At 36.8% G+C, this 17796-nt stretch overlaps 5 protein-coding genes across 5 annotated transcripts; 2 read left to right on the plus strand and 3 right to left on the minus strand.

The window, feature by feature from the left end:
• Positions 1 to 491: 491 nt before the first annotated feature.
• On the minus strand, positions 492 to 3509 carry LOC134246274 (zinc finger protein 2-like). The gene is made up of 2 exons (XM_062728603.1): positions 3443 to 3509; positions 492 to 1161 (listed from the first exon to the last, which is right to left on the minus strand). The coding sequence occupies exons 1-2, from the start codon at positions 3466 to 3468 to the stop codon at positions 648 to 650; spliced, it is 540 nt and encodes a 179-aa protein (XP_062584587.1). The 5' UTR covers positions 3469 to 3509; the 3' UTR covers positions 492 to 647.
• Positions 3510 to 6332: 2823 nt separating this feature from the next.
• On the plus strand, positions 6333 to 9343 carry LOC134246277 (ATP-dependent DNA helicase RecQ-like). The gene is made up of 4 exons (XM_062728606.1): positions 6333 to 6606; positions 7688 to 7850; positions 8435 to 8946; positions 9156 to 9343. The coding sequence occupies exons 1-4, from the start codon at positions 6333 to 6335 to the stop codon at positions 9341 to 9343; spliced, it is 1137 nt and encodes a 378-aa protein (XP_062584590.1).
• Positions 9344 to 9796: 453 nt separating this feature from the next.
• Positions 9797 to 13858, plus strand: LOC134246278 (uncharacterized protein K02A2.6-like). The gene has a single exon (XM_062728607.1). The coding sequence runs from the start codon at positions 9797 to 9799 to the stop codon at positions 13856 to 13858; it is 4062 nt and encodes a 1353-aa protein (XP_062584591.1).
• Positions 13859 to 15142: 1284 nt separating this feature from the next.
• On the minus strand, positions 15143 to 16853 carry LOC134246275 (uncharacterized). Its single transcript, XM_062728604.1, has 2 exons — positions 16718 to 16853; positions 15143 to 16579 (listed from the first exon to the last, which is right to left on the minus strand). The coding sequence occupies exons 1-2, from the start codon at positions 16730 to 16732 to the stop codon at positions 15425 to 15427; spliced, it is 1170 nt and encodes a 389-aa protein (XP_062584588.1). The 5' UTR covers positions 16733 to 16853; the 3' UTR covers positions 15143 to 15424.
• Positions 16854 to 17039: 186 nt separating this feature from the next.
• LOC134246279 (uncharacterized) lies at positions 17040 to 17667 on the minus strand (the record flags this gene model as incomplete). The annotated part of the gene is made up of 2 exons (XM_062728608.1): positions 17040 to 17189; positions 17305 to 17667. Coding segments are annotated over 2 exons (513 nt in total), but the record flags the coding sequence as incomplete, so codon positions are not given.
• Positions 17668 to 17796: the final 129 nt, after the last annotated feature.

Below are 17796 nucleotides of genomic sequence, written 5' to 3' on the forward strand. Positions count from 1 at the left end.
TGGCGTTTTGTGGAGAAAACACAGAAATCCCAGATTGTAAAAGCTTTCAGCACAATCAACATGAATCCCACTTGGACAATTACGAGGGTCAGGTGCTCTGAAGAAGACAAAAGAAATGAGACTGTTCATATCTTATTCAAAGGCGAACCATTGACAATTTACTTTACACAATTTTCAAACAAATTAAATTGATGTATCACGAATTCCTTGATTTGAAGAATTTTAGTTTGGAATACAATAAAAGTTATGCACAAAACGTTTGATTTATTATGATTTATTTAGCATTAACAAGTAACAATGTTTGCAAAGTACTATGCAAAAATAAACAAAATCAATATGAAATCATACCTGAATACTTAGTAAAACAATAAACGAGGAGAAAAAACATTGCTTTTTGTTAGAACAATTTTACGAAATATGAAAAATCAACTGGATTTCTTCCAAATATCTCAAATTAATCTATAAAAAGAACTGTTTCTCTGAACAAAAAAAGTAATGAATGTGTACAAGCAAAGACAGAAAATTTACACATTAACCATGTTAAGCAGAACAAAACATTTAAAATGATGTCACATTTCACTCGAATGTTACAGAAAGAGAATTAGCCTAGAATGTAAAACATCTGTTCATACCAAATAATACTATCCTTAATCATTTTTACTGTGTCTCTCTAGGTGTTTATCAAGATAGCGCTTTGTTTTGAAGACTTTCTTGCAAACTCCACAAGGATACAAGCAGGCATTGTGAAGTTTGAAATGTCTATTCATATTACTTTGGAACCTAAACAATTTGTTGCATTCTTTGCATCTATGTCTCTTTTCACCTGTGTGCGTTCCCATATGATCCATTAATTGCGCTTTCTGTTCAAATGGCATATTACACTGATCACACTTGTACTTCATCCTTTTCTCCTCTCTCTTTGTATGACGTTCCAAATCTTTTATTGAGAAAAATTTCTTCTTACAAGTTCTGCATTCATATTTCCTAATTTTAATATGTTTACAATCGTGTCGTCTGAAATTGGCATTGCTGTAAAAGGCTAATCCGCATTCTTTACACTTGTAAGGTCCAACTCTCGAATGTCTTAACTCGTGCTGCCTTAATGAGCTCAAGTTTGATAGTTCCTTGGCACAAAATTGGCAAAGTCTTTTTGAGATCTCACTACAAAGGATGAGGAAAAGAGTGGAATAACTTATTTTATGCTCAAATATTAGCAACAATAAACATACTAGTGTCAAAAGTCTTTTTACAAAAAGCCAAATAAGGATCCAGGAACTTTTTCGAGGGGGAGGGGGGGGGGGGGTTACACAAAATCAAAAAATATTTTGACCCTAAAACATTTTGATAAACAACAAGCAAAAAAAAAAATAAATAATAAAAAAATAAACAAACATGGAAAAATTATTTCGAGTATTTGTATGTAAGAGGGTGTTTGTTTCTGTGTTTTTGGAGGGGCATGATACTTAACATAGAAATATCGTAAAGAACTTAGAATATAAAATCTAGATTCTGGATATCCTTCTAGATCCGCGCTTGTAAAATCGCGGTAAAGGATGAGGTGACTTGCGGCCCCTCGTATACTGACAAAAAATTAAATGTCTAAATTTTACTCAAATTTTTGAATGTAACTAATCACTGATATGTGTACCTTTATAGAATACTAATTCTAACAAAAATAGAAACGTGATTTGAAAGATATAGATCTTTTATTGTGGTAGGGGTATCATGTTTACATTCAATTCCCATTGCATTTTAACCCCGCCCCACTCTTTGAAGCCCTTAAAATATACGAGCGCATGTAGGTACAATTTTCTCCTTTGGCTGGTCACTGTATTTTATTCAAATCTACCTATATGTGAAAGCAGAAAATTGTACCTAACTGCGCTCACATGCTATTTTTTAAAACATGTAAAATCTAGTTGGCCTTTCCCATTATAAACAGATCGACGGAACAAGGTTTTCTGATGTAAGAATGAATTCATATGCTAATCGAGGCACAGGCGATACTTTCTAACTGACCAATCAGCTAAATGAAATTCGTTACGAGTGAGTACCACAAAAATATTATGGTAACATGCTTGGAATTTTACTGCTTTCCGATATCTTTTATGCATTTGAGTCACAGATTAGACACGGATCTACATATGTACCATTTCCGAGACCACAGTAAAATTTTTATACAGTTACAAATAATTGATAGAATATACATGATATACATTAGTTTAAAGTTTTGTAGCGTGTTTGGTGAGCAATTCGTTAGGTCTGTACACGTATTCCCGAGTATCGGTGAATACAAGTTTCATGTGCATTTCTTGTCCTAAAAACCGTAAATGCTGAAAATTCATGCGTATTATTAAGTATAAACAGCATTGGCTGACCATTATAAAAGTTTGAAATGTAGAAAAGGACAACAGGTAAATTGACCAAAACCACGTGTCTGCGATAAAATGTTAACGTAGTAAACCAGCATGTTTAGTTGTTCTGTCATCGGATTGGACAATGACTAAGTGCGAAATAATAACAATAGCCATATAAGGTCTTCTCGGGCACGCATATCCCTCTATTGTACTAAGACCCGCCCATTCTCTTGCCATAAAAGAACATATTCGCACAAACCTGGCCGAATTTAGCTGTGATAGGGTCTAAAAAATCAAAGATAATGCAGTATTCCTTATAATTAAAATGTGTCTCAACTATTGAAACTATTCAAAAGGCGTCGTATTTATTCACTCATGTTTGAAAACTACCAACATCGTTATAGATTAAATATAATTCGTCGTGGAAAAAGGGGCCCCAGATAGCAGTTATGTCACATCATCCTTTGATATAAATGAAAGTTAAACTCTTAATAAATTTAGGATTTTGCTTCTAGATTTGAGTTTCATCTTATAATTTTTATATGAATATAACCAAACAAAAAAAAATGAAGTATTAAGTACTAGTGTTTGAAAAGGTACTACAGGGATACGTTGTACAGGTCATTGTTAATAAACTATCGAATACCAGTCATTAAAAGGGAAACGTCAAGTTTTGATTGCATTGACAAAGAAAGGTATCATAATAATGTGGCCCATATCCCGTTTTAATACTGGTGTGCCCTACATCATTTCTAAAAAAGGGAGATTTTTACTTTTTCCCATGAATTAATAAACTTTCAAACAAGTCAAGATATTTCAAATGTTAGTTCTTAAGTGAACAAGGGGAGAAGAAAGTGTCTGATTCATATGAAAATGTGAATAAGCGGTCGAGTTTTCAAAGTGTGTGCCCTACGTCCCGAGTTTTTCTCCCTTGTTTACAAACTGTGTCGAAGTGTTTGGAAGAATAAGATTCTATCACGGGCCAACGTAGAATATCTACGGTAGTTGACACTCTTTTGCATACTTTAGACAGTATATTGCGTTAATATTGTTTCGTTATTCGTGCAAAAAAACCAACTTCTTACCTCGAGGTGGAGTTTTCAAGCGCCATTTTTGTGTGTTCTAATCCCGATTGATGACGTAGATTCCCCGCCGTGACTATGTAGACAGTCTTCCAGGGGAAATATTACCATCTTCCGAGGGAGTGGCATTATCGGGTACATACCTGAACTTATAACAAACATCATTTGAAAATTTAAGTTCGATTGATAAAGTATTAAGGCAGAAAATTGAAAAATCTCGAATAACCCCGGCCCGGGTTTGCTTACCTAGTTTTACCAACACTCGTAGCGAACACCCCTGCCACCTAGCGTTATAATGCGGCACTAAATTTTGACAACTTGTATTCGTCTTCACTGAATATGCTTCATTCTTTGTGTGATTGAATTCACGTTCGTAATAGAGATAATCATTTAAGAAACTGTATCAATTTAAAAGAAAGTAAAATGAATTTACAAGAATAAAGCAACATAGAAGTAAGGGCAAAATGAAGAAGGATAAAAGTCAAAGTGAAATGTAATAAAGACGAATATGAAAACAATAAAGCGACGTATAATTACAACAATAACAAAGCCTAAAGAAGTAGGCAGAATAAGAATAAAAGCAAGATACATAGACTTTTGGCGGTAATTCCCTTCCATAGTCTGGTAGCAGGAAACATGCAAGACTATTTTTTTTTTTTTTGCCTTATGTAATATTTATGTACATGTAATAAAATTATGTAACTATGTACTTGTTGTATGCTCAAAAGGGTGTTGATTATAAAGATATAGATTCTTAAAGAAATATTAAATACTACAGGTAAAGCAAACTTTGGACTAGACAGTGTATTCAGCTTTCTCTGCTGAAATAATGTGGCCAAATCAAGTGTCACCTGGAATGAGGAATGGCAAGGGTGCTTTTTACTTTAACTCCAAAATAGCCATTGGTTTGTATTTAAAACTTCATTTGTTTCCTTTCTTATTTTTTCCTTTCAGTTTACACTTGCACATGTATCAGGGTAAATCCAGAATTTTTTTCCAAGGAGGGGGGTGGGGTTGGTAAAAAGGAGGTGTTTTATAATACATGTATTATAGATTTAAATTTATGATTTTAAGTCCTTGTATTTTTAAGTTACACACCATAATGTACAAATTATTGTATACATGTAGAAGAATTTTCTGAGTCAAATAATTTCTCAAAGATCATATTAATATTTCAGGAAAGTTCAAGCCAGATCTACTATAGCAAACTGAACATAAAGTGGCATACTTGTGTGACAGGAATCCATTAATATGTATGCTTGGACTGAGATTCTAACTGGGGATCCCTGCATCGCTAGTCAGGTGCTCTATTGACTTAAATACATGTACCAGTAAATGCTTGTGTATAGACATGCAAAAAAGACATATTGTACGAGGGTTGTCCCAAAAAGTCGTAGACAATGTTCATAACTTTTTAAACACGCAACCAATACTAACCAAATTTTGCATAGATATAATACATTCAATGTTCTTTAAAATTGTGAATTTGTAAATAAATATCTTTCATATTAATTATATTGGAGCGATATGGTCTGTCGGCGCACGACCAAAATTTGGAATGATTTACGCATATAACTATTACATTTGCTTTTATTTCTTTGGTACTATGTAAAAGATTGAATTAAAATTTATATCACTGAAACCAGAATCACAATCGTAATAATATGTCAAAATTTCAGAGAAATTGAATTAGAAACAGACGACTAATGGCATGATTTTCAAAGTCTTGTTGGAATTAAGACTGATGAAAATGACGTCATCGAATGCGTACCCGGCGCAAGGAAATGTGATAAATTGTTTTTGGTATGTTTAATCTTCATCAGAGACGGGGGAAAAGAGTACAAAAAGGATATTACACACTAGATTTTAAGAGAGAAGTTGTTTTTAAATAGCATGAGATTCAAAGATAGTTTTTTCCTCTATATCGAAAAAAAGGTATTGCATGTAAGAAGTAGAGTACTGTTAGTTAAACGCAGACATTTGGGAACGTTCTAGGCCATGAACGTGGTCAAACACTGTGTATTCTCTGCTTCTATTGACTTAAATACATGTACCAGTAAATGCTTGTGTATAGACATGCAAAAAAGACATATTGTACGAGGGTTGTCCCAAAAAGTCGTAGACAATGTTCATAACTTTTTAAACACGCAACCAATACTAACCAAATTTTGCATAGATATATAATACATTCAATGTTCTTTAAAATTGTGAATTTGTAAATAAATATCTTTCATATTAATTATATTGGAGCGATATGGTCAGTCGGCGCACGACCAAAATTTGGAATGATTTACGCATATAACGATTACATTTGCTTTATTTCTTTGGTACTATGTAAAAGATTGAATTAAAATTTAAATCACTGAAACCAGAATCACAATCGTAATAATATTTAAAAATTTTTGAGAAATTGAATAAACAGACGACTAATGGCATGATTTTCAAAGTCTTGTTGGAATTAAGATGGATGAAAATGACGTCGTCGAACGCGTACCCGGCGCACGGAAATGATAAATTGTTTTTGGTTTGTTTAATCTTCATCAGAGACGGGGAAAAAGAGTACAAAAAGGATAATATTACTCACTAGATTTTAAGAGAGAAGTTGTTTTTAAATAGCATGAGATTCAAACATAGTTTTTTCCCCTATATCGAAAGAAAGTTATTGCATGTAAGAAGTAGAGTACTGTTAGTTAAACGCCAATCTAATTAAAATTAGATCCTTTGATCCGCTCACCTAAGATCGCTACACAAAGGATCTAACAACTGCGCGTTAGGGGTCACCTCAGCATGACCTTTTGAAAAAAATATACAGCCAATGAAAATTGGTATGTGACGTCATCATCCGACCAATGAGTAAGAGTGTTTTATACAGCTTCTAGCTTACACAAGCAAAATGGCTGCGCCCATACGTAAAGTTGAGAGAGAATTGGATATTAAATTAAAGAGCGAACAGGTGGAAATATTGCAAAGCCTTGTGGAAAAGAGGGACTGTATGGCAGTTTTACCAACAGGGTTTGGCAAATCATTGCCTTTTCAACTTCTCCCGCTTGTTCAGAAGGAGATGGGTCGTACCGGCATGGTTCTGGTGTGCTGCCCGCTTGTGTCTTTAATGAGAGACCAAGTGGATAGAACAAATACAATTAAAGGCTTGACAGCGGCATACAAAGGTATATGGCTTTTAATATTATTTTGTAATTATATATATTCATAAATAATGAAATGAGGGAGACGAGGACTAACTCGTCACTAACACTTTGAGGAAATTCCGGTTATTGCAAGTCGTGAAGTTGACACGCTCAAGATTCCTCACTGCTCAAAAGCCCTGCGTGCTAAGTAAAGCTTTGAACTTAAAGCCCTTCATTGATGTTTGGGAATGTTTTATATTTGTGCGAAAATGTAAAAATTCTCACATCAGACGTAAAACAATAAATAAACAGGTCCAGCACAATCTCTTGATTTAGCTATATAGCTTGAAATAGCTATATAGCTTGATTTAGCTATTTAAAATAGCTTGATTTAGGTATTTCATCATACTTTTTTTCTAAATTTGTGTAATTTTTTCAGTAGGTATAAAAATTCTAACTTTAATGCAGTGATAGTTTGGAACTTTGAACTGTTCTGTAAACAATGCATGTGAAAATTGCTAATCAAAACACGTCTCTTTCATAGACTTTGCACTCAAAGTTCTAAAAGTTTTGGGGCTCTCTAAGGCAATTGATTCATGACCACACAGTTACTTCTGGAATGAAATTATAAAGGAGGTAAAGATAATTGATTGGTGATAATTCAGCACAATATGAAGCAATCATACTTATCCATGCCTCAATGCACACAAAGTGGTGTACAGTTACCCAAACAATGGAAATACATCTTTTGCTTAAAAGTGTTCAAAAGCTGCAATGTTAAAATTATCTTTCATTTGGGTTGCTTTTTTGAAAGTCCATAGTACAAATATGAGTAATCACAAACTTGCGACTTTTTGTCTACTTCTTTAAAAAACCATTTCTGTGAAAAAGTGCATATAAATAGCTTTATCAAGCTATTCTGAATAGCTTAATAAAGCTATATACCTATTTCAAGCTATATGGCTAAATCAAGAGATTGTGCTGGACCTGATAAACAAACCACAGTGACTCAGATGAGAGTTGAATCAATAAATATGCAAACATGGTAATTCATAATGTGCAAGCATTTTGTTTGAATTTGGCAGTTTACTCGATATAATTAGGTTCTGAAATAAAATATTCTATTTAATAGGTCAAACTCCTGATTTGGACAAGGAGATATTGGATGGGAAAATTGATGTTGTGTATGGGAGTCCCGAGTCATTACTGGGTGAATGGAGGGAACAGCTGCAACATCTTGATGTATCTGCTATTGTCATTGATGAATTTCATTTGATTTCCACATGGTAAGTAGTCAGTTAATATGTTTGATGGTGCGACCGTTGGAGCGAGGGCAGTTTTGTATATTTTAAAAACCATTTCTAGATCTGCCTCTTCAAACCACACAAGACTCATGAAGGTTAAAGGTCAGATGCACTCGGTCTAGACTGTGACGTCACATCATTTGTATGTTAATTTTGTTTCCTTTATGAGTGTAAAAAGTGAAAGTTTTTTTAATGGTGAGCATTTAATCTGTTTTATATCTGCAATTTCCATTAAAGCAAGACGAGTTTCTTTTTTTATTTGTGAATTTTTCCTTGGTTGTCGGAGAACGTAGTTTAGAAAACTGAAAGCGGTGCATTGTGGGTCCATAGGTACTGCGGAAAAAAATTCTATTGAATCAATGTGCAGCAGTCCAAATTTTCTCTTCCCTCAGGCATTGCTTTAGGAGCTCGCAGTGATGCTGCGCTCGCTATAATAAGAATTGTTGGTACAAGTAGAAACAGTTCCAATACGCTTTTCATAAAATTTAAATAACTCTGAGTTACCTTCTTAATATTAAGAAATGGAAGAAGAAATCTTCCTTAACAATTTTCTTGAAATATTTTAGGGGAGATGATGATGCACAAAATGGGAAGAAGGCATTCCGACGGTGGCTTGGTGAGCTGGGAGAACTTAGATCCCTGTTCCCTAGTGCTCCTTTGTTGGCTCTGAGTGCGACATGTACACAGAACATACAGAGACGAGTCATCAAAGCCTTAGCCTTGAATCATCACACATACGTGTATAAATCCCCTGACAAGAGGAACATCAAGTATAGTGTTAAAAAAGTTCCCGGTGACATTGATATGGCATGGACATGGTTAGTGGATGGTCTCATGGAACTGGGAGCTTTGTTTCCAAAAACACTTATATACTGTAAGTCCATTAGTGATGTAGCGAAGATCTATGACTACATAAATGATGAGGTGTCCAAAGAATTTGAGTCATTCATTGGTATGTTTCACTCTGAGACGGAGAGTTCTATAAAGGAAAGAATATTGTTATCTATCAGGGATGAGCAGAGCCTACTGAGGATCATCATATCCACAAATGCAATGGGTATGGGAGTGGACTTTAAGGGTCTGTCTAACATTGTTTTATATGGCCCACCTTGTTCAATGCTCGATCTCGTTCAAGAAATTGGACGTGCAGGGAGGGGGGGGGGGTGAGAAGTCTATAGCCGTACTTATGTACAACTCTCATCACCTGCAACAGTGTGACTCTGACGTGAAGAGACTTTATAAAGAGAACACATGCAGAAGAATTCTGATGATGGAACCATTTCTCAGAGAGAATGATCTGGATGATCTCAAATCCAGCACTGGAGACTGTACCTGCTGTGATATTTGCCAAGAGAGCTGTTCGTGTGGAAGTTGTGCTCTTCTGCCATTTGAAAAACTGTGTGTGGGAAATACAGATTCAGGACACGATACTGAAGACTCAGACAGTACTGAAGATCTCTCTGATTTTGATTTGATGATTTGAATTTAATTCCTTGATCAAGTTCATATATATAGTTGTAAAACTTGCTTGTTGTGTTCCTGTAATTGTGTATCATCATTCAATAACCCAATATACATGTAGTATACAGGGTAAATTTTGCCCCCGTTTTATTTTCATCCCATTTGCTCATACCTTTGTAACACAATGAGCATATGCATGTACAATTTAATTGAAATGTTAATTTTGTACAGTGCACTTACTGATGTTGTAATATGAATTTTGCTTATTATCATTGTTATAATTTAGTTAATCTGATGTTTTTATCCGGAATTATATAATCTTCTTTTGTTGGTTCTGTAATACTGTTGCGTACTTATACAAATAAAGTAGTTCCAAAATGGCATCCTTCTGTGGAGCACATGTGTTTTGACTGTGCACGAACCCATTGTCTAAAAAGACATAACATTGGCGACGAGGATCGTTCAGGATGGCAAAATTCGCAGCCATTGGTCGTATCGACATCTTCGACAACAGTGTCGAAACCTGGAACTCGTACAGTGAGCGCCTTGACCAGTATTTTGTGTGCAATGATGTCAAGGAGGAAAAGAAAGTTCCCGCATTGCTAAGCCTCATAGGGGGTAAGACTTACCAGTTATTGAGAGGTTTGACAGCACCGACTAAACCGGCAGACGTGGAATATGCCGCACTCGTGAAAATACTTGGTGATCATTTGAACCCCCCTCCTGTAGTAATCTCCGAGAGATTTCGATTCTACAAAAGGGACCAGCGGGAAGGTGAGTCTATTAGAGACTATATAGCAGATCTTAGAAGATTGTCAGAACACTGTGCATTTAAAGACAGTCTGAACGAATCGCTACGTGACAGATTAGTTTGTGGCCTTCGGAGCGAGGCAATTCAGAATAAACTGATAGCAGAAAAAGACTTGACATTAGAGAAGGCGACGCAGATAGCACAGGCTATGGAGACCGCATTCAAGGATGCAACCGAGCTGCAGTCCAAACATGTTGGAATGGTAAACAAGCTAGGGGTGAGACAGAAAAAGGGATATTACTCTGCTGGAACTGGAGTAAGGTCGCCACAACCCAACATGCCTAAGGTGAAACGAGGTACGAATTCAAAGAAATGTTTTCGTTGTAACAGTACAGCTCATGATCAAAGTCAGTGTTATTACAAGGACAAACAGTGCTATAATTGTTCGAAAATTGGACATTGTAAAAAGGCGTGTAGGAAAACAAAGGAGGTACACAACGTGGACTGGAGTGAGAATCTCATTGGATCATTAGATGTGAATTCTGTTGAAAAGACTCATTCTGGAGCAATCGTAGTCAACACAAACATTGACGGTGTAGATGTTGATATGGAACTTGACACGGGCGCAGCAGTCTCCGTGATGTCCAAGAAAAAGTTCTGTGAGTATTTTCCAGGAAGGATTAAGAACTTACCTGAATCAAATATGTGTTTAAAGACATATACTGGTGAAATCTTGAAGCCCTGTGGAGTGGCACATGTAACTGTGAGTCACAACAACCAGAAAAAAGATCTAGACTTGTACGTGATGCAGAAGGCAGGACCAACGCTCTTCGGAAGAGAGTGGCTCCAGCAGATTTCACTCGATTGGCCGTCCATCAAGTCCATGTCGTGTGTGACAGACAAGATTCCAGACACTTGTTCAGATAATGTGAAAGCGGACTTAAAACACATGTTGGGAAAACATCGTTCAGTTTTCCAGAGTGACATAGGTACGGTTAAGGGTATTGAAGCTACACTCAACTTAAAGCCGGACGCTAAACCAAAGTTCTGTAAAGCCCGCTCAGTACCGTATGCTCTCAAGCCTAAGGTCGAGGCTGAACTGGGCAAACTAGTCAGAGATGGTATCATAACCAAGGTGGACTACAGCGAATGGGCAACGCCTATTGTCCCTGTCATCAAATCTGATGAAAGTGTGCGCATATGTGGTGATTTCAAGGTGACACTGAACCCTGTTCTTGAAATCGATCAGTATCCGCTGCCCCGCATTGAAGACATTTTTGCAGCACTCGCAGGTGGTAAGCGATTCACCAAGTTAGATTTACGACATGCATATCTGCAAATGAGAGTAAATGAGGAGTCGCGCAACTTATTGACAATAAATACAGAGAAAGGACTCTACCGCTACAACCGTTTAGTTTATGGTGTGGCCTCAGCTCCTGCGATCTGGCAGAGGACCATCGACACAGTCTTACAGGGTCTCACAGGCGTCAAATGTATCATTGATGATATGATAATAACGGGCTCATCTGAGGAAGAACACCTGAAGAATTTGGAAGCTGTATTAACGCGCCTGGATGAATACAACTTGTGTGTGAACTTGAATAAGTGTGAATTCTTCAGAGAACGTGTTTCTTATTGTGGACATGAAATAGACTGTGAGGGTCTGCACAAAACGCAATCCAAGATTGAAGCAGTTGTCAGTGCGCCAAAGCCGAAGAATGTTTCTGAGTTGCGATCATTTCTGGGCATTGTTAACTATTATGCCAGATTTTTGCCTAACCTTTCAAGTCTTTTGTACCCGCTACACCAGTTACTGTCCAAGAGCCGAAAGTGGTCCTGGTCTAGCGAATGTGACAAGGCATTTTCTGAAGTCAAACAGCTTATTACCTCTGATGAGATTTTGACTCATTACGACCCACAGCGAGAGGTGCGATTAGCATGTGATGCTTCACCTTATGGTTTAGGGTGTGTATTATCCCATGTCGTGGATGACGGATCAGAGAGACCGATAGCATATGCATCTCGCTCATTGTCGTCAGCTGAGCGGAACTATTCACAGATAGATCGTGAGGCTCTGGGGATAGTATGGGGTGTGAAACGTTTTCATACATACCTCTATGGAAGACACTTCACTTTATTGACGGATCATCGCCCTCTTGTGTCCATCTTCAGCCCCAGCAAAGGTGTATCAGTCACCACAGCAGCACGCATGCAGAGATATGCTCTGTTTTTATCAGGGTATGATTATGACATTATGTACAAAAACACCAAAGCGCATGGAAATGCAGATAGCTTATCGAGGCTACCACTGTCTGACTGTGAATCTGATGATGATTATCAAGATATTGACTTGATGTACCTACCACAATTTGAAACATTACCAATCACCAGTGACCGTATTAGACAGGAAACTGGACGTGATCCTGTCACTGTGAAGGTATATGGTTATACCATGAATGGATGGAACTTTTCGGTCAAAGCAGATGATAAGGAGTTGTATCCCTACTTTACGCGTAAGGACGAGTTAACCATTCACAATGGATGTTTGTTGTGGGGAATGAGAGTTGTTGTTCCAACAAAGCTTAGGGATCACATACTTAAGGAGCTTCATTTAGGTCATATTGGAGTAGTCAAGATGAAGGCATTAGCTCGAAGTGTGGTATGGTGGCCTGGGATCGATCTTGATATAGAGAGGATCACGAAAGCATGCTCAGGATGTCAGGAATTCAAGCGTGCACCTCCAGCAGCTCCCATTCATCCGTGGGAGTGGCCCACAAAACCTTGGGAACGTATCCATATAGACTTCGCTGGGCCTTTTATGAACTGGATGTTCCTAGTAGCAGTAGATGCACACTCTAAATGGCCCGAGGTCATAATGATGCGCGAGACGACATCCCACAAGACTATTGAGGTCTTGAGAAGTATCTTTGCTAGGAATGGTGTTCCTACGGTGTTGGTCAGTGATAACGGACCTCAGTTTACGTCAGACGAGTTTGGAAACTTCATTCGTACCGATGGAATAAAGCATGTGACTTCTGCTCCATATCATCCTAGCTCAAATGGATTAGCGGAACGTTTTGTACAATCGTTCAAGTCCGCAATGAAGTCAAGCAAGAAAGATGGAGGTTCTGTGGAAACGAAGTTATCTAACTTTTTACTAGCCTATCGCAACGCAGCACATTCAACTACTGGAGAGTCACCCGCAAAGCTATTCATTGGTCGTTCATTGCAGTCACGACTAGATTTGATAAAACCAGACATTGAACAAAATGTTAAAAACAAACAGTTTCACATCGCAACTAAGAGATCAAGTTCATTGCGTGTGTTTGAACCTGGGCAAAGTGTAATTGTTAGGGACTACCGTCACAGTTCAAAGTCGGACTGGGTACCAGGAACCGTTCAAGAGCAGACGGGACCAGTTTCTTATAGAGTACAAGTTGGGGACAATACATGGAGAAGACACGTGGATCAGATACAGGATTCTTCACTAAAGAATCAGGGAGTTGTACCCAGTGATCTTGAGAAATTTGTGCCACAGGTACATGTACCAACTCCTACAGTTAGTGCTAAGCTGTCTAGTCCGGAAGTCCTTCCGCAAAGTCCGAAAGTCAGGCAGTCGAGTCCAGAGGTGTTCAACAGGAAGAAAGCTAATAGTCCTATCCAGGAACAGAAATCTCAGCCAGAAGTTAGGACCGAGCCTACAACACTAGCCAGACAAAATCCAAGACGAAATGTTGGACCGCCCAAACGTTTCAGTGACTATGTTACTTTCAAATGAATTGTGCATTTTGTTTTGTATAATGGCACAGTTTTGGGGCACAATAATCCCCGTGCCTTTGTGTTGACCAAGAGGTCATTTTCACTTTGTATTACTGTATTGTGTTGAATGTATTGACCTGATAAAACATGTCTATGAAGTTTAAAATTTGAAATGTGTATATTGCCCAAATTTCATTCAATTTCAGTTCTGATTTTAATTCTTGTGGAAGTCAAAATTAAGTGGGGAGGAATGTTATAATTTAGTTAATCTGATGTTTTTATCCGGAATTATATAATCTTCTTTTGTTGGTTCTGTAATACTGTTGCGTACTTATACAAATAAAGTAGTTCCAAAATGGCATCCTTCTGTGGAGCACATGTGTTTTGACTGTGCACGAACCCATTGTCTAAAAAGACATAACAATCATGATTATAATTAATACTAACAGTGTGTAGAGCAATGGACACTAACCCTTAATCATGAGCTTGTTTACAAACTGTGCGAGATTGGATACAGTAAGAAGAGTTTCTTCATTGACTGACAATTCGTGTTCACGATGTGTTGTTCACAAACATTGACACTTTCCAATCAGACTCTTTGCACAGAGACCAATCTAATCATCCAAAGAAGGTGCAGAATTCAGTGTTCATGTGAACTGCATTGCCTTATCCTATAAGGAGATGGGAGACAGATCTTTAGTGAGGGGTGGAATACATGTATATCAATATTAATGATGTGACACTACAACTTACTGATTGGTGTCTCCAGTGCTGGTTTGATACTTTTGATGCAGCTTTCCTTACAAAAGATTTGCGCACCGGGTTTCAATAACTTTTACCATCTCTGAGACCTATGAGATGCTAATGATTTCCTCTGAGATCTTTAGCTAATAAACATTTGTGTACTATTGATTTGCCTTTGCTGTGAATTTTAAAATCAAACTTTATAAAATTTCAACAATCTTCTTAATCTGAACGTTGTTTGTTATACTTTTTAGCAGAAACTTAAAATGTACAAATTCGAAAATATCAATATTACATGTACAATGTATACTGTGAAAAATTGGCTTTTGGAAACAAACCAGGTGAAAATGATTTTCAGTATACCTGCCGGGGGGGGGGGGGGGGGATTTTAATACTGTATACAGTAATAAATAAGTAGAAGTCATGCATCATTAAATGTATCACAATTTATCTAGTTTCAGATGGTATAACTTTAACAGTCTGTCACCAAATAAATACAAAATCGTATTTGCATACAGAGAATTTTACAACTCTAAACTTCTTATGAGTGAATAAATGGTATTTCAGACTTTCTTAAATTATTAGAAATTCCACAGAAAATATACATTGTGTAATATATATAACTTTAAATTATAGCATACATGCACGTCTCTTAAAATTTTGAAAATTGCACTTTTGGATATGCACAACATGTACAATGAAGACTGCTTGTAAAAGAAATGGACATGTATAGCAAAGTGTTAATTTTATTCAAAAAGGGAATTATACCTGATGAATAAATATCATAAAAAGCATTCAAATATTAACATTTAAAATGTCCATTGAATATTGAAATCAGATTTTAAAATCGACAATCTCTAAGTCGCCCAAATGGTGACGATGGTTTATGCCGGTGAAGCAATGTTGACAGGTCTCGTGAACAGTTCAAAAACGGATTTCTATCTAATCCAGGCAGCTTCTTGCTTAACTTCCTATTTACATCTCGAATTAGAAAGTTATGGTCTAACAAATCTTTGACAACCTTCTGAACATCTAAAAGGTAAGAGGGATGGTGATGAAATCCTTTTCTGTTTCCAAACTCACTTGCCTGCTCAAACTGGTTTGTAAGCTGGATAAGTAATGGATACTCCTTTGAATGCCTTAAAATGCTTTCCTTGGTCTGATGGCCTGTGCATGCAGCCTTACTGTCACGATTTAGCATTTCAATATACTCGTCTAGTGAAATGTTGTTATTCTTTCCTCCCTGAAGATTTACATATCTGTTAACTATGAAACGCTCTTCTTGGTCTGGAGTCAAAAGTCCTGATGCCATTGCTGTTGTATGTATGGAGGAGATGGAATATTTAATCTTCTGGGTTTTATGGTAAAGTGGAAGCTCGTACTTAGCCGAACGGACACATCGACCACCATCCCCCATATCAACGCCATCATCAAAATTTTTATGAAGCATGACCAGCTTGAATAGCATCAAAACATAGTCTTGAACCTCATCACTCTGTACATGTTTTCCTTTTTTCATTCTGCTCAATGAAACACTATGTTTTTCTGACTCATGGGCCTTTAGAGAGCTAACTCTTTTGTAATCCTTATCACAGTGATGACACTTAAAGCGTCCATTGTTAAATGTTGCTGTCCAGTAGTTTTTTTGTGCATCCTGTAAATCATTTCTTATTTCCTCCATCACATCTTCTTTGTCATCAAAGAACCATTTTACAATAATCTCTTCACACAAGTCATTCAGCCACTGAATCTTATCACAAGATGACAATTCTGAAAGGTTTGGTAGAGATATATTGGCTATATCTACAGACCCCATCTTGTCTAGGAACAGAACAACACAAATAGCATCGAGAACTGTGTAATATAGCATCTTATATGCTCTATATGCATTCTTAACTTTTCCCTTTGCACTTCTATGCCCTAGTAGGTTTCTGTAATAATGCATTGTGCATGGTTCCCCTGCTAGGTCAGAACTGTAGGTTAACTTGAAAATTGCCTGAAAAATATACAATAATTTATCATATCCATGATCAACCTTGAAGTATTTTTTTTCATGCATCTGCCATGTTGGTTACTGTTTTAGTTACATTTGTACATGTACGAATCTGACAGGATTTTATGAAATGCCACTTACTTCAAGAAAATTCATCAGTCGATGAAAATCTTCACTTTTGGAGATGAATCCCTCTAATCTACCTTTCGACGTTAATGAATCTTTGAGGGCAACTTGTGCACATTGAACTCTCTCGTCAGTTAGACGGTCACCTTAAAGAAAAATTTCTATAGAGGCATGAATTTTATTAAGTTTCCACAAGAATCATTTTTTTTTTTTTATCATTTCCTTTTCATATCAGTTTTGATGGTGTTTACCACTGATGTTTTTATTTGTGAATAAACTTTATTTATGACAAATATTGTAATGCTACATTCCATTATCTTTAAGATGTTAAGTTACATTAATTGTGGCTAACATTACCTCCAAAAAAAAAAACGGCATCAACAACTTCTTCATTTTCAGTTGGGACATACTGATCAGTAAGAAATTTAAGAAGGCGAATCATTTCATCCGTTTTATTTTCATTGGTATCAAAAAGTCCAAGAGAATACTACAAAATAATGACAAAAATCTAATTATTGTAATTGAAAAAGAATGATCCATTGGCAATTCAGTTACCATATAAAGTACACTTCTTTAAAATATCCATGTTTAAAAGCTAGTACCTGTGTTGTTTTTATCCCAGCACAATGGCTATGTTTGTGCTCTAAATGTTTTGGATATATTGCGTTGAAGCACTTGGCAACTTTAGGAACATTTCTGATGATGGCCGATGCAAAGATGAATTTCAGCTCTTTTAGGAGTAGCTTTTGCTCTGAGATAGAAGGGATGTAAGTGAGATTGTCTTGGAATCCGTCTGACCCAAGTGGATTTCTGGGAGTGTATCGGTCAACAATAGCATAGACTTGAAATAAATGAAGACTCTGGGTTTTTCTCTCTGTTGTGCGATAGGAGGGAAGAATCTCCTTGTCCCAGTTGTCACCTACGAGTTGATACTTAGCTAAAGGTTCTTCCTTTTTCCATTTTATCTACATTCAGAAAAGCAAAATTTTCATTCCCCATTACAAACAAGAGGCCCATGGGCACATCACTCACCTGAGTCACTATGGCCCTACTGTCCTCAGCAGCATATTTTTTCCCTATATATTCCAATGTAA

This window comes from Saccostrea cucullata, unplaced genomic scaffold (genome assembly GCF_032062105.1).
Source record: "Saccostrea cucullata isolate Sc308-1 unplaced genomic scaffold, CSIRO_AGI_Scuc_v1 ctg2256, whole genome shotgun sequence".
Lineage (NCBI taxonomy): Eukaryota > Metazoa > Mollusca > Bivalvia > Ostreida > Ostreidae > Saccostrea > Saccostrea cuccullata.